The sequence below is a fragment of the Telopea speciosissima genome, unplaced genomic scaffold (assembly GCF_018873765.1).
Source record: "Telopea speciosissima isolate NSW1024214 ecotype Mountain lineage unplaced genomic scaffold, Tspe_v1 Tspe_v1.0015, whole genome shotgun sequence".
Classification (NCBI taxonomy): Eukaryota; Viridiplantae; Streptophyta; class Magnoliopsida; order Proteales; family Proteaceae; genus Telopea; species Telopea speciosissima.
Genome location: NW_025317351.1, coordinates 146163 through 161933, shown reverse-complemented (window position 1 = coordinate 161933; position 15771 = coordinate 146163). Strand labels below are relative to the sequence as shown.

Below are 15771 nucleotides of genomic sequence, written 5' to 3'. Positions count from 1 at the left end.
ATATGGAAGGGTCTCTCACCCACGGCCTCTCATCAATGGCATCTCACCGTACTCTCTCACAAAGCAACTATCTCTCACAACACACAAGGCACAAACCTATGTTTTCTTTTAACCAAATTCAACTCAAATCGTTGGGGATAGTCCCGTTTTCTTATATTTATAAACTAAACCAATTACAATCAAAACGTTCCATGCAAGAGATGGACAATAAAAAAAATTCCCTATATTGCTATTATATTAAATTGACTCTTTAAAAAATAAAGAAACTAAAATTGAAACTACCTAGTAACTGAAGTATCTACAGAGTAAGGGAAAGTAACTGAAATAACAAGTAAATAAAGATGTTAAGCAGCTTCTATTCTTCTTACCACACAAGCTGGCTCCATGGGCCCACTTGTAGTTATCACAGCCTTTGGATGCAAGTTTCTCCGCTTTGTGGGCGGGATCCATTGGTTCTTGTGGTCACTTGACGACAATGGCTATGGATGGATTGAGTTTCGATGTATCAACATAGGGGGTTGGGATTATGTTTCATAAATTAAAATAAAAAGAATCGACACCTAGGATTTGGGCTTAGGACCCAATGGGTGTAACCCCATCTAGAGTGAGCGAAAAGGGGTGTAGCCCCATCCGGAGTGAGCGGAAAGGACTACGTGATTCCATATGGTCTGGTAAAAAATTATAGGTAAGTGATCAAGTTACGAGCATGTGAAGGTATTAACACCCCACGTCGTCTGGTTAAACCGATATTTCTACTAGATGCTAGATTTCAGAAACTCTCCCATAACAACACGTCCTAAATCAACATGCAAAGCTATATTATAATGCATCAAATATATGAAAGAAAAGAATAAAAATTATTTACTATGTACACTAAAGTAAACTACTTTAATGGTCTACATTGTATTCAAAATAAAAGGAAACAATAGAGAAATATATATGCAAACGAAATTAATCAAAGTAAAGAACATGTAGAAGATACGAAATATGAGATGTCCCCACGGCTCAGGTGGACAGAGTAATGATTTGTTTCCCTCTCGTCGGACAAAATAATGGCTATGTAAAAGAGATTTTATTACTCAGACTTTGGGCAAAATAATGACTATATATAGGGTTTCGCTACTTATGCTTGGACAGAGCAATGACTGTATATGGGCTAAATATGGGTCAAGGATTGAGGAAAAGCAAGACTTCGAACCAAAACAATCTTTAGATAGGGTAATCGAAGGATCTACCCATGAGGAAGGATGATCAAAGCTAGCAAAATGGGGGTTAAAAGGGATGTGGGAAGACTCAAAAGGAGCAAAATTGGGGCAGAATGGGGGGTAGAACTCACCCTTGAAGCTTTCTATCTTGAAAAATGAGGGTGGGGATCACTCCTATTTATGGGGGTAATCTAATCAATCGTGGCACCGTGCAGGCAACAGCGGCGCTACGATTAAGTCAAGATAATGATGCCCGCTTTGACGTTGTGGTGTGGTCCCCCCTTTTGGCAACGCCGCTAATGCTCACCTCCCACTGGCTCAGGTTTTTGGGTTTTTTCTCCCTTTTGACTCTTCATAAAATTTTCTGTCGGGTGTTTCGCCTTCCTACATCCCTAGCTAGCGGGACCGTCGTGGTCAGGAAAGGTGAGCAAGTACCTCCTTCAACATTTGATAAAAAAGTATTTTGAATAATTTTTAGGGATCGAAGGATGATATGACTTAGGTGTAGGGGTAAGAATCCTTCAAGAGAGATGCCAATGTCTGTCCATGTCGTGTTGTCGTCATTGTCGGGGGAGGATGACAAAATTCAACGTCTACACCACCAAAATCTTCTGAAACTTCTCAAAGCAAATAAATAACCACCTTAAAATCTATCAATTTATAGCAAAATAAACAAGAAATAAAAGGATTAAAAACCATGATTTAAACACAAAGATCAAATTTTTTTGAAACCTACCTAGTCTTGGAAATCTCCTTCAATCTCTGATTCCAAAAACAAAATCATAGTCTAATAGTCACATGGCCCTTCACTGGTGGTATCGACATGTATTAGTTGGTATTGATCGTATTGGTCTGCATCGAGCTATATCAGTCACATACCGATACGTATTGATATTCTCACAGAACCCTTTAACGTACGTATTATAAGTATCGACACGTATTGTATCAGACCGTATCAACTGATACATTGTGATACCAATTGAAAGATACTATTTAAAAAAGATACGTATCGATGTATATCGTACTAGTACAAACCAATACTGATGCGTATCGACCGATATGATATGAACCAATAGATGCAGGTACACTATCTTAGACCAACCCAAAACCCATTTTGGTATCCAGACGAAGATGAATCGTGTCCAATTTGACTTTATGGAGTTTAGTAGGATTTTAGGAAGCTTATTTACTTGGGAAAATATTATGTAATCTTTTATTTTGGATAGGATACATAAGACGACAACTTGGTAGTTTCCTAGTTTGATATGTTTCTATTTATGTTTTAGATTACATAGAGGGTTTTCTTTTCTATTTATATGTATGTTGGTAGTGATAAAAAAATCAAAGATTGAATAATGAATTGAATCTCTTGATTCTCTTCTCTGCCTCCCTGCAACTCTGTGAGATCTCAAAATCTTCCCCTTCCTTATCTGGCCTTCCAAAACATTAGGAATCAAAACATTTTCTCTCTCTCGTATGGAATCTTTGGCTGCTACTAACCCTGCTTCTTTGTCTCATTATGATTTACCTACTTTAGATTTTTCTATTTTGTTATGCGCAGGATTTGATTCAAAAGCCCTAAGTAAGTCTGGCTGGGTATTTGGTTTTTTGGTTGATGGAAAACTTCTTTTTCTCACTGTTGGTCGGAGTAAAAACAATCATTTTTTGGAGCCTGAACTCACTAAAATCCTCAACGCTCTTGAGTTTGTTGCCCTTAGAGGTGTGAAGCTGAAATAAGATTAGTATTCACATACAATATTACCAGGACTTCTTCCAACTCCATCCCGTTCAGCGTGGCCACTTGAGGTGTTAGATTATTGTTTAAAGATAGTTGTTAAATCTGTTAATATGTCTTTTAGGGTTAACCCCGACATTCTGTTTATTAACTGATTTAAATGTTTTTATGTTGCTGCACCCCACTCCCCGTGTTGTATAGCGTCTTGTACTTCTTAAGTTCTCTCTAATACATATTTCTCTTTCCCATAAAAAAATAAAAACATTAGGAATCAAAACAAAATATCTATACACATTGGGTCCAATAGATTTCAATCCAATTCTGTTTCGGATCAGCCAGAATCAGTCGATAATCATAATCTCCGTTGGAACCCCAGAAACCTGTATGGATCGCCCACTCAAAACAATAGGAATCAAGATTGGGCTCGACCGGTTCTCCGATCCGATTCCGGCTTTTAAATTTATGGATCTAAACTAGCTGCAAACCAGGTTTAAGATTGGATCAGTGAACCCAAATCCAACTGGTTCAAGGTGACCCAACCGAACCCAACCTCCCCAATTGCCACATCTGGCCAACCCTTCTCCTTATCAACCCCGATATAAATGAAAACCCTAATTATACTGTCATTCTATCAAGCATCACATTTGCGTCCTCTTCTAAACCCTACGCACCCCCCCCCCTCTTCTGTCCCTCTGTTGCAATGGCCGCCGCCGCCGCTGCTCGACCTCTCGTTACAGTCCAGCCTTTAGACGGCGACATGGCTACGGACGGTGGAAATTCCGTTCCCCTTCCGGACGTGATGAAAGCTTCCATCCGTCCGGATATTGTAAACTTCGTCCATGCCAACATCTCCAAGAACAGTCGCCAGCCTTACGCTGTCAGCAAGCGTGCAGGCCATCAGACCTCGGCAGAATCATGGGGTACTGGACGTGCCGTTTCTCGTATTCCTCGCGTCCCAGGCGGTGGCACTCACCGTGCGGGCCAGGGTGCCTTCGGTAACATGTGCCGCGGCGGTCGCATGTTTGCCCCCACCAAGATCTGGCGCCGCTGGCATCGGAAGATTAACGTCAACCAGAAGCGCTACGCTGTGGCCTCTGCCCTCGCTGCTTCAGCTGTCCCTTCTATCGTCCTTGCTCGTGGCCACCGGATTGAAAATGCCCCCGAGATACCTCTTGTTGTCGGTGATTCAGCCGAGGCCGTGGAGAAAACGTCTGCTGCTATCAAGGTACTTAAGCGGATCGGTGCTTTCCCCGATGCCGAGAAGGCCAAAGACAGCATGGGCATCCGACCTGGCAAGGGTAAGATGAGGAACCGCAGGTACATTTCTCGCAAGGGTCCTCTTATTGTTTATGGTACCGAAGGTTCAAAGCTCGTTAAGGCTTTCCGTAATATCCCTGGTGTTGAGGTCGCTAACGTGGAGAGGCTTAATCTTCTGAAGCTCGCTCCTGGTGGTCATCTTGGCCGGTTCATCGTCTGGACTAAATCGGCTTTTGAGAAGTTGGACGCCATCTATGGCACTTTTGAGAAGCCCTCAGAGAAGAAGAAGGGTTACGTTCTACCCCGATCTAAGATGGTCAATGCGGATCTTACTAGGATCATTAACTCTGATGAGATTCAGTCTGTAGTGAGGCCGATCAAGACCGAGGTTAAAAGGGCACAGCTTAAGAAGAACCCATTGAAGAACTTGAATACGCTTCTTAAGCTCAACCCCTATGCTAAGACTGCTAGGAGGATGTCACTTTTGGCTGAAGCTCATCGGGTGAAGGCTAAGAAAGAGAAGCTCGATAAGAAGAGGAAGCAAGTCTCTAAGGTATATGTTCATCATATATACATACTTATATTTTCAACTTTCTTTCAGTGGGTTTTGTCTTATGTCGTTGTTCTTCTTATTTTGTTTTTTAATGTATGCTGTTGTTTGCAGATAGCCTTATTTATTCATTTGAGAGTAAATTTGATTAATTGTTCTCTATTTCTGTACTCCTTTTATGTGTTACTAACATGAAGTTTTAAGGTTATGGAAGCTGTATTCTAAAAGTTGGGTGAAGGCTGAGTTTGTTGTTGTGATATATACAATAAGGGAGGTTTAAGGTTCATTAACATCATAAATCATTGATGGAGTTGCATTTCTAATACCAGAGTTAATTTTCACTGTATTCTCTGTAACATATGTGCTCCCTTTTTTTTATCAGATGACTGAATTGAGAAGCAAGCTAACATTCTTGGATTCCGAGCCCATCTTTTTTTCTTGTTTGAGACTTAATACTCCATTCTTTTAGAACCAAGAAGTGGCTGAAATATTCTGTATGCCTGTTACTCTATAATTATGAAAGCTATTTTAATTGTTAAATTATCATTCTACTATTTATGCTGAAAGGTTTTGCTACAGTTTTTACAATTCTGGCTGCTGACCTGATGTACCAACCCTCCTCTTTTAGCGTGGGCTTGGGACTGGCAGCACAAAAACACTGTAGGGTTCACAATTCTACTATTCATAAAAACTATAATATTCTATTCCTATTATCAGTTCTAGATTATTTTGTTAGATTTAGGTTACTCTTTATCACATCTCATGGTCTGAAGGTTGCTGAGTGTATTTGATATGACTAGAAGAGTGTTCTGCTGTTTCTTTATCTTATCAATGTTTGGACGGGTGTGGTCTACACATGCAGCCTTTAAACATCAAATAGAGTCGCAAGTTACCTTCAAGGGGTGGATAGGCTCTGCAATACTTGTCTTTTTAAAAAAAAAAATATTTCATGTTCAAGATTTATTTCACCCTTGCTGTTTATGATACCCAGAAATTTTTCTTAATAGTATCTTGCTCATTTGTGTTACCTGAGGTGAGGTCTTCAGTGTATCTGCTGTTGCTTTTTGTTGTTGAACCCATTTTATTTTACTCATCTGTACATTTGTTAGGTAGTTGCTGATTTCTCATGCAATTAATGTTTTGAAGTGGTAATTTAGTTTGACACGTATGTTCTTGTTCTTTTTTTCCCCCCTATTTACACAAATAGTGAATCACATGGCATTTGCACACTTGATTTTCATGCTCTTCTTGGCAACAAATTGGTGCCGGGGAGAACAACATGGTGCAGATCTGTGGAAAATTTTTTTCTTTCATTTTGCTTTATTCAATTATATAACACAACTCAACTCAGCCTTTATTCTCTAGTCAGCTCTATTCAAAGCCAAAATTGTTACTAGTCCTAAGCTATGCATGTCTTTCGTCACTTGTTCTCCTAGTGCATTTTAGGCCTGCCTATGGTTCTTCTTGTAGCTCTTTCAATCTGAAACAAATCACCCCTTTGTATCAGAGCCGTCAAACGCATCGATTGCAAATATCCATGCCATCTTAGGCTCTCTTTAGTATGGTGTATATTTCTATTTATCTGATACTATTATCTTTTTGCAGTTGTTTGGTACAAGTTTTTGCCCTTATTCTAGTGAAATTAAAATAAATTAAATTCATGAAGAGATGAGGTGTTTACAACTTATTAGCATAATACATTTATTCTTGTTAAGTTGTACATGTTAATGAACATGTCCAGTGTTGGTCATTAAATTAGGGTAAAATGGTAAAAGCATTGATTTTTATATCCCCAAGGATTTCTTTCCCCTTCTGTCTTGATCTCCCTCTACAATTCCCCCATCCCCCTCTTCCCTGAACTAGCCTACAACTCCCTGCTCTATCTATCCCTACGATGGTCTACTCTCTCTTTCCCTCCCTCCTAAACCCTGCCCTTTTTTTGCAAAGCCACCTCATTAATTTCTTTAGGAGGGTAGTATTGATTAGTAAATGATTTAGGCACCATCTTCCATTGTTAAATTTCCTCGGTTTCAGGAATCCTCATTGACCCATAGATCTGGAACAAGGTATAGCTCTGATTTACACCATATTCCCTTTGTCCCACTGGATCTCGGTACTTCTGGAGAAGCCCAAACAAAGCGACATACACTTCAAGGGATAAGGTAATTCGGTGTAACTCAGAGCTAATACCTTTTGACAGTTAATTGAGTCCAGATGCCAGTTTACACTCTCTAGCCCATTCCATCTGCCAACTAATTACCAGATTTAGCAGCTCTAGCGGGAACTCCTTCCAGTCTGGGTGCAGCTTGCCCTATATTGACAGCACAACCACCGATCCCCGATTCCCCGCCCTCTCACTGACACCATTCTCCCTCTTCACAATTTCAATTGGGTATAGTTGGATCTCCTTCATCCAACAACCCATGACCTCCACTAGTCTTGAAGCTTTGGTGATGCAAATGCATTTCACATGAAATTATACAAAATGAATAGGAATCATAAGTTACAGTTTTAAATTTTGCACAATGCTATACTGAACCCATTTCTCATTCTGTATTACATTCTGTCTAGTAGTAACCAACGATTATTATATACGGTCCATAATTTATTCTCATGAGTCATGAATACAAATAGAAATTATACCAAAGAGAGAGCCTTGATCGATTATTTCACTACTTATCATGCATAGGATCCACTCCTAAGCTTGTATAATAAGTTGTTCATTCCTTTTATCTTCATTTATAATGCCTTAAATGCCTTCTCATTACTCGTGTCTGGTGATTTGCTTGATTCACTGCATCATTATCTATCGTGGTGTTTTTAGTGTGTCTGTGTTAGTTGGGCTGTTCTATATGTTGAGTATATTTTCTGTGGGATTGTGATTAATGAAATATTTTCTTTTCCTTTTGCTAGGAGGAGGCTGCAGCCGTAAAGGCTGCTGGTAAGGCATGGTACCAGACAATGATCTCAGATAGTGACTATACCGAGTTTGATAATTTCACAAAATGGCTAGGCGTATCGCAGTAATGAGTATTCTCTTAGTTAAGGCATTTGCAGTTCTGTTAGGACCAGTTTCTTTTTTTTTGTTGGGAACTTGCATCCTAAGCTCTTCATTTTTTTCATCACTTGGTAGAAGAGAGGGGAAACGCCAGTATAATAGACGTGAATTTGGGGATGTTTGCTCCCCCCCCTCCCTTTTTTTTCCTGGCTTTCATTTTTGGCTTTGTTAGAGGAGGTTTTGAGATTATATTGATGCAATTACAACTCTTAAGAAATATCTTCGATTTCTGCTTCATAGATTTGCATCTCTCCAGACGAAGTTTCAGAATCCCCTCAACCATACCAAATAATTATTGAAAGTTTCAGTAATTTTGTTGGGGGAGACTGTTTATAATTGGTATTATTATAATTACAGCTTGGAACCATTGTTAGCAGGCTAGTGTGGTTTGTGGAGATCCTACCAAGAGTACAGGAAGCTCAGTTTTCTCATGGGAGGGAGAGAGATTGAGAAGCAGACAAGTTGTTGGGTGATGACACTTAATTTTTGCAATGTTATACAGTGGCGACTTCTGTGATTGCAACTCTCCTGTCAGCATTTTGACCCTTCCACCTTGGATGAAGAATTGGTTTGGGTGTTCTTCTTGGCGGAATTGACGATGGTTATTGTACACGGCACCGAATTGGAAAGGTAGGGTACAAGACAGAAAGGAAAGATGGGGTGAACACTGAATACTGTAGCATTTCACCCTACCTTATTTGGTTGGATTGGATGGAAAGGTTCCAGAGTGGAAGTGAAAGGAGTGGAAATGCAAGGAAGAATTAGGCCCTTGGATTCTCAAGGGGAACGGGTGATTCTGAAGCTACTTCATTGCCGTCGTCCTGAACAATAGAGACTCTTGTCTTTTAGTTGTTTATTCTTAATTCTAACCGATCGCTTCTTTTTATATTGAACGCTTTCTCACTTCACTCTCAAATCTGAATCCGACTAGGGCAGCTCTATCAGCCTTTAATCGGATTGCTATTGGCCCTCAGCTCAAATCACTCTTAAAATCGCAGAAGTAGAACAAACGACTTTATCGCTGCTGCAACTTGAGCGACATCATAGCTGTTGCAACCTGAACAACACAACCACCTTCGCTGCAACACCATTATGATGCAACCCTTGGTGCTTGCTTTTCAGTCGCTCATATATATCCTTTCCATTGATGAGTTTTCGAGGGTAGGGGATTTGCAAGATGAGACAATGAGCAAGGAGGATCATGATTGTCTACTGCGTGGATTCCCCAACTGACATGCTGAGCAGACACAGGAAGTCGTGCAATGAACCAGTGGGTGACCCTAATCTTGAGGAATTTTTATCTTCTCCTGTACTGCATCGTGTGGTACTGTAGAGGCCATATGGCACAGCGGGCTCTACATGATGCACATGGTCTCTGCAGCCGTCGCACTATGTATTCTTGCATCGTACAGTAACGGGAGAGCATAATGATTCATGAAGGAGGGAAGAGTGTTGCACGAAGATTTCCCAGGGAACAATACCAAAATCTCATTGATTTCGTGGGATATTTGAGCGAGGGGTGGATGAAACGAATACTTGACAGGGAATTCCAACACGACGACAAATCCAAGTTTACCACTCCGGTGCCCTAAACGCACCTAGAATTTACTATTCATGGGTAAAGTGCACCCATTTTCCCACCCTTTAAATCTCACTATAGTGTTCTACCTGGAATTTACTAATCTTGGTTCAAATTGAGCCTTTTTCCCCACCCCGTTCAACCCCGCTATTCAGAGGATGGTTCGAAGAGAGTCAGGGGATGCAGGAGAACTCACCGGAGGGGGAGGGAGAATGCAGGCCACATGTCGAGCTTGAGTAAGAGAGGCAAGACGTGTTTTTTTCTTAAGCCAATCCATCGGCTGATTTAGGTCCCGATTCGACCCAATTCGGGGTTTATATCCTTTTTACCTATGGTTTAAAAAGCCTAGAATAAGTGTTGATGGTAAAAAAAGATGGGGGAAATAGTTTTCTATTCGGGAGTGTGGGCTACAACAGCACTGGCATGTCTATCTTTCTACTCCTCAAAACAAAGGGCAGAGATGTCTTTTCATATGAAGAGGAGAGAGATTGACTCATGGGAATGCTGGCGTAGGCCACACTCCCGTACAGAGAGCTTTCTCCCAAAAGATGGGGAATAATGATCCTGTCTGGTTGTGTGCAGCCTACACTTGGGACACCAATTCCTTTTGAAATGACCTACTTGGCATGTAAAGATGAAAAATCTCCCTAATTGATACCCCTGCATGTTTTCCCATTGGCCCCTACACGACTGGACAACATTCTTCTTCCCAAAAAGATATATAAAATTTCCAAAGGCTCCGTGTGTTTTACCTGGAAAATTTTATTTCGTAAATGTAAACTTTTACAGTGTAAGCCGTGTATGTGAGAGGGTGGGAGTTTCAAGGCATTAGTTAATGGGTGGGGGTTTATGACTTTTCCAACTATTTGTGAGAGGGGACATGACCGTGCATGCTTACACGACCGTGTATGAAAACTTCTCCCAAAAAATAAACATTGCGACACTTTCCAACATTTAAAATTTTTCATGTGTTGAGCTCTCATGTACGCATTGCAATGCACCGCAAGGTTCCCGCACTGTAGAGGAGACCCACACCATTAAATTAGGAAGAGTAGAAAGAACTTATGAAGGGGCATGTACATGGTCACAAGCCCACCTTTTAACAACAACCACTCAGCCTTATCCTAACTAAATGGGGCTACCTACATGGATCCCACTAGAAACAAAAAAATAGTAATTAGACGTAGAAGAAGGATCTTTGTTCGGGTCGGCTACATGTTTCGCCCACCTTTTTCCATACAGTAAATTTCAAACTCAATTATTCCCACCTAGTCTGTCAAAACAGTCAATCATTTATTAACCGACACACTTTATTTAGAGGTTCTAGATTTTCAAAGCTTTACTTTTTACCACTTAACACGTGAGTAGAGGATCTTTGTTTGGGTTGAAATTTATACATAGTTGGGATATTGAGTTATAACTATCTAAATTTTTTTGGCTCTGATATACCTAAATAAGCTCGCCAATACTAACATGATCGTGGCAAGGCCACAACTGTGTAGAGCGATTCTCGACCCGTCGGGTTATACCTGTGCGGTACCCGACCGACCCAGATCAAGAAACATAGTCACATGAGGACACGATCCCCACAGAGAAGGCACCAAACGTATCCTATAAGGAAACAATATCTCCCACTGATCAAAGTAACATAGACTCCCATTAATGGTGGACTCTCTGGCCATCACTCTCCTAATAGGACTCTTGCCATGATAAGCTCAGCGTGGAGCGTAAGACTCTTTGTCTCCTAGTGAAGCACAACCTCTACCTAGTCTCGCATATAAATAGGAGGCCTACGGATTAGGTAAATCATCTAACTTATTCTCTCAAGGTCTCTTGAATTGTCTGCTGCTAAAGAGACTTGACTTAGGCATCGGAGAGTCCCTCGCCGGAGAAGACCGGCTCTCCCTTGCTTGTTTGTTTATCTTTGTAATTTTCATCCCAGAGGACCCATCTGATAGTTTCTTGATGCAATAGGCTCCATACAAACTAGTTGTCGTCGTCCATGAAACCCAACTGACAAAGATCAATGACATTGTTTCAAAAATTGGGATCGGATCGATTGAATTGACCAATTTAGATAGGTATCAATTGTGAACCTGTGATTGATCCTGATTCTGGATGTACCAATCCAGTTGATTATCCGGTTTTAGGACCAAATCATTGGGTTTTCAAATCTAAGGGGTCAATTCTAGGGTTTCTAGTACAGATTTGACACCTGACTAGGAGTTTAAAATCATTGGTCTGCTAGGCAAGAAACACGATAAAATTGCGCGTGGTGATTATACAAATGCTTTTCGTTTCTAGGGTGTTTAGGATCCATACGCTAAAAAGCAAATGGTTACCGATTCTAGGACTTTTAGAACCCACTCACTCTCTCTATTCCAACTATTATCTTATCATTCATTCTGTCATAGTCTTCTTATGGTATCCTTAATTAATTAGAATCCCACAAATAAGGATTAGGATTGTCTCCAGCGAGCAGGGAACGCCCAGAGCGCTGTCAGCCGTTGGGCTGTGCCGCACACATCCCTAGGCATGCGCCGAGATGTGTGCGACACAGCTCAACCGCTGGATGCCCCCTGGGTGCACGCTTCCCTCTAGACGAGCTAAATCAAAAAATAATAGCTCCTATCTTCGTCTACCAACCATGGTTCATGATCTCAGTATTGGCTGGATCGGATCGGATCGACGGATACAGATCCGGATCGCCTAAACTCTGGCAAATATGACACTTTTGTCCCTGTTTTCTTATTAAAAGTTAATTTTTTTACGCTTTCTTGAATATAGACCGATACCAATCCAATCCTCCCAAAATCGGTCGATCCAATCCAATACCTCAAACCATGCTACCAACCCTATCCTGGTTTTTAAAACTAATGATCAACAGATTCGGATTAGAATTGGCCATGATCAATCCCAATTTCAGCCATTTCGGGGATCATTATCACCTACAATTTTGACACCCTCCAATTCCCTACAATCCCTCACATGGGAGTGAAATGACCACTTGCCCACTGCCTTGGGAAGTATGTCCAGCAGTGGGTAAGTGGTCATTTCAGCTCCCATGTGAGGGATTCTAGGGGAATTGGCGGATGTCAGAATTGTAGGAGATAAAAATTCCCATTTCGGAGCCACCAATCCGTATTGCATTTTTAGAATTAGGATAGAATCTCACTAATTCTGACTAAATTTGGCCGATACATGATCAGAATCAGATTAGAATCAATCGAACCAGATTTCCATTGCACTCAAAACCCTATGGGTTAGCTAGAAATGATTTATGAAGGCTGGTCCGATCCTGAGCCTGAAACCCACATGGAGCCGTTGTGAGCTGACAGCGACGTTAAATTGAAATACTGATCACCGCCTTACCTTAATTGATATTACCAAAAAAAAACTTACCATAATAAATCTACAGCTGGCGCGTATCTTTGACGCCAACTCCATTATATAATAAATATGTCCCCTTCTCGACCGTTATTCCGTTCTCTCTCGTTCAAACCAACTCTATTTTCCCTCTCTTTCTTCCTCTCCAAGAAACACCGCTTTCGGCCCTTGAAATTCCTTCTTTTCGTTTTCGCTCTCTTCTCTCCTCCGCCATTTTTAAGCGGTTCTACTTCTCCAACTCCACCGATCTATTTGGCTGTACTTTTGCCCCTTTCTCTTCTCTTCTCTTCTGTTGAGGTAAACGGTTTTATATAAATAAAACTCCAAGTTGAGAAGCATTGAATTCATCTCTCTCAGTTTCAGCTCAGACCAACTCTTATTAACCCTCTCCTTCTTCAGAGCCAAGAGCGTTTGTGTGTGTGTGTGTGTGTTGTGTGTGTTGTGATGGGAGACGGATTTCAGGCAGGAATTTGAAGTGGAAACTGGTGGAATTCAAGTAGAAGTGGACAGAGCGTGGGTTCGTGTTCATCATCATGTTCCACGGCACTCAATGATATGGGGAGCTTTGGATGGGCAAGTGAAACCAGATCATCTTGTGAGGAGACGACAGCTTCAGTTTCTGATAGCTCTATGGTATTTCAACATACCCAGAGGCAATCGCAAGGTCCGGATTCTGTCGGTGGCGGTGGTGGTGATGGTGGCGGCGGTGGGGTTGGCATCCTGATGGATTCTACTACGTTGCAAATGATGGGTTTTGGACGTTCATCTCTCACAATGGATTGGAACCAAACTTTACTGTAAGTCATCACCATTTCATTCTCAGCTTAGATATCTTATTACAATATTTTCAATTAGCTAGCACTGGCAGCCTTTAATTAATAGCTACCTACTGATAATAAACCAAGTTAGAGAGAGATAGACCAATTCAAATTGGATTGGAGTCTTATTGTTATTACATAATTCTGCAGCGAGGTAATGGAAGAAATGGAGAGACTAATTTTCATTCCATGCTTCAAGATGAGTTGAGTTCAAGACCCAAATTTAAGCCAGAAACGGGGATGGATCTCCTCCAACACATCAAGTTCAGAAAGAGTGGAGCCCCAAGAGTAGTTTCTCCGATGGTGGTGAAGATTCCTCCACTTTGAATCCATTTAATAAGCAAATCAATCTGGTCTTCCCTTTGGACCATCAGCAGCAGCGGTTAAATCCCAGTTCCGGCGACGTACTGTGAGCAGCCAGGGCATACCCTCAAGTTTTCCCTCTTTCACATGCAATTCTGCTTCGTTATTGCAAGGCCTATTTGACCCTCAAGAGACCCATCCATCCATTAACAATCCATCTCCAAACTAAGGCATTAACACCGGTGAATTCGTTTCGCTGTTGCTCTCACCGTCGTCTTCTTGGGCTAAATTTCCGGCTTTCCTGAAAGCTTCGCCAACCTCAGTTACACTTCTCCAACAATACTCCTTACTGGAATGCCTCTGCAGCTCCCATGAATGATGCTCGCTCTAGCTTCTTCCCTTCTTCACATACACAATTTCTGTCGCAAACCTTCTAGGAGAAACCCAGTTGCAGTAGCATCACAGTCCTCACTACCGTAAAGGTAAATTAATTACCAATGCTTAGATTTACTCTTAATTTCTATGTCTTTCTGGGTCAGCTGAGCTAGGGTTTTGGGACAAGTGACCTGAACTAGGTTTCATGATATTTGTTGGATTTCAGCAGTCTGGTACGGAAGAAGTTCGTGATTCAGGGTCAGTGGCAAAGAAAAGCAGTAGTGAACCGGTTTACAAAAGGCCTCGGATTGGGACACCATCGCCATTACCAACTTTTAAGGTACGATAAAAATCTGACAACCTTTTTCAGTGGAGGGAGCTTTGAGCTCTTGGATTCATATAATTAGAGATGGATTGGGGAAATTGAAATTTCTGGCTTAATTTCGTTCTCAGGTTCGTAAAAAGAAATTAGGGGACTGAATCACTGCTCTACAACAACTTGTTTCACCTTTTAGAAAGGTGAATTTTTGGAAATACTTTTCTCTTGAAATTTTGTTTTGTAAAATCTTTCTGGTCGTTCACCTTGAATCAATTCTTGCTTACAGACTGATACGGCATCTGTGCTCTTCGAAGCTATTGAGTATATCAAGTTCCTCCATGATCAAGTCAGCGTAAGTTGCATTCTCGCCTTGTTATGTGCCTTAATGGGGTTTCGTGGGCGTTAGATTGGACCAGTCTAGTATGAGATATGTTAAAGATGTTGATTTAATGCGTTCCATCAGCACTAGAGTTTGTGACGTATCAGTCAAGTACCTAACATATTAATACAAGATTTTCTTACAGAATGTCAGGTTTTGAGCACGCCATATATGACGAATGGAGCTCCCACACAAACCCAACAACAGGTACAAATTGTTTTCCTTCTAAGAGAGAAAATTTTGGGTTTGTTTTCAAGTTTTCACTATACTTTTTCTAAGCAATCAAAGCATTTGTTTGCCATGCAGAATTCTGATAAATCAAATGAGGATGAAGGACACAAACAAGATCTTAGGAGCCGGGGATTATGTTTAGTTCTACTTTCAAGTACGTTTCCAGTTACAAATGAAACTGCAGCTGATTTCTGGACACCTACGTTTGGAGGAACTTACAGGTAGAAGGAGACAGGCCAACAGAAGGTTGCCTTGAGAGGAACTGATTTTTTTTTTAAAATCTCTGCAAGTACGATCGATGACAACAAAGCCCAAGTCCAGTTGGGAATGATAAGATCATTGAAGGAAAGAAAGAATAAATGAATAACCTGATGCTGCCATCTCACTGTGCTGGCAAAAGAATGAGGAAGAGAAAGACAGAAGAAGATTAAAGAAAAGGAAGAAAAAGAGAAAGAAAAGGAAGTGACCCTTCATGGACTGGCAAAGTTGGAGCAGCTACAAGCAGAATGATGAAGGATGGCCAAGTCCAGTTGGGAATGATGAAGGATGGCCAAAGTTGGAGCAGCTACAAGAAA

General features: G+C 41.1%; 1 protein-coding gene and 1 pseudogene across 1 annotated transcript; both read left to right on the top strand.

Moving 5' to 3' along the window:
• The first annotated feature begins 3582 nt into the window (after positions 1-3582).
• On the top strand, positions 3583-7868 carry LOC122647231 (60S ribosomal protein L4-like). The gene is made up of 2 exons (XM_043840677.1): positions 3583-4750; positions 7661-7868. The coding sequence occupies exons 1-2, from the start codon at positions 3641-3643 to the stop codon at positions 7772-7774; spliced, it is 1224 nt and encodes a 407-aa protein (XP_043696612.1). The 5' UTR covers positions 3583-3640; the 3' UTR covers positions 7775-7868.
• A 5347-nt stretch (positions 7869-13215) lies between these two features.
• On the top strand, positions 13216-15552 carry LOC122647238 (annotated as a pseudogene).
• Positions 15553-15771: the final 219 nt, after the last annotated feature.

Excerpts from the sequence above, each read along its gene's own strand:
- LOC122647231 (XM_043840677.1), top strand. The coding sequence starts at position 3,641 with ATGGCCGCCGCCGCCGCTGCTCGACCTCTCGTTACAGTCCAGCCTTTA. Across the intron at positions 4,751-7,660 it reads AGAGGAAGCAAGTCTCTAAG|GAGGAGGCTGCAGCCGTAAA; the intron begins GTATATGTTCAT and ends TCCTTTTGCTAG.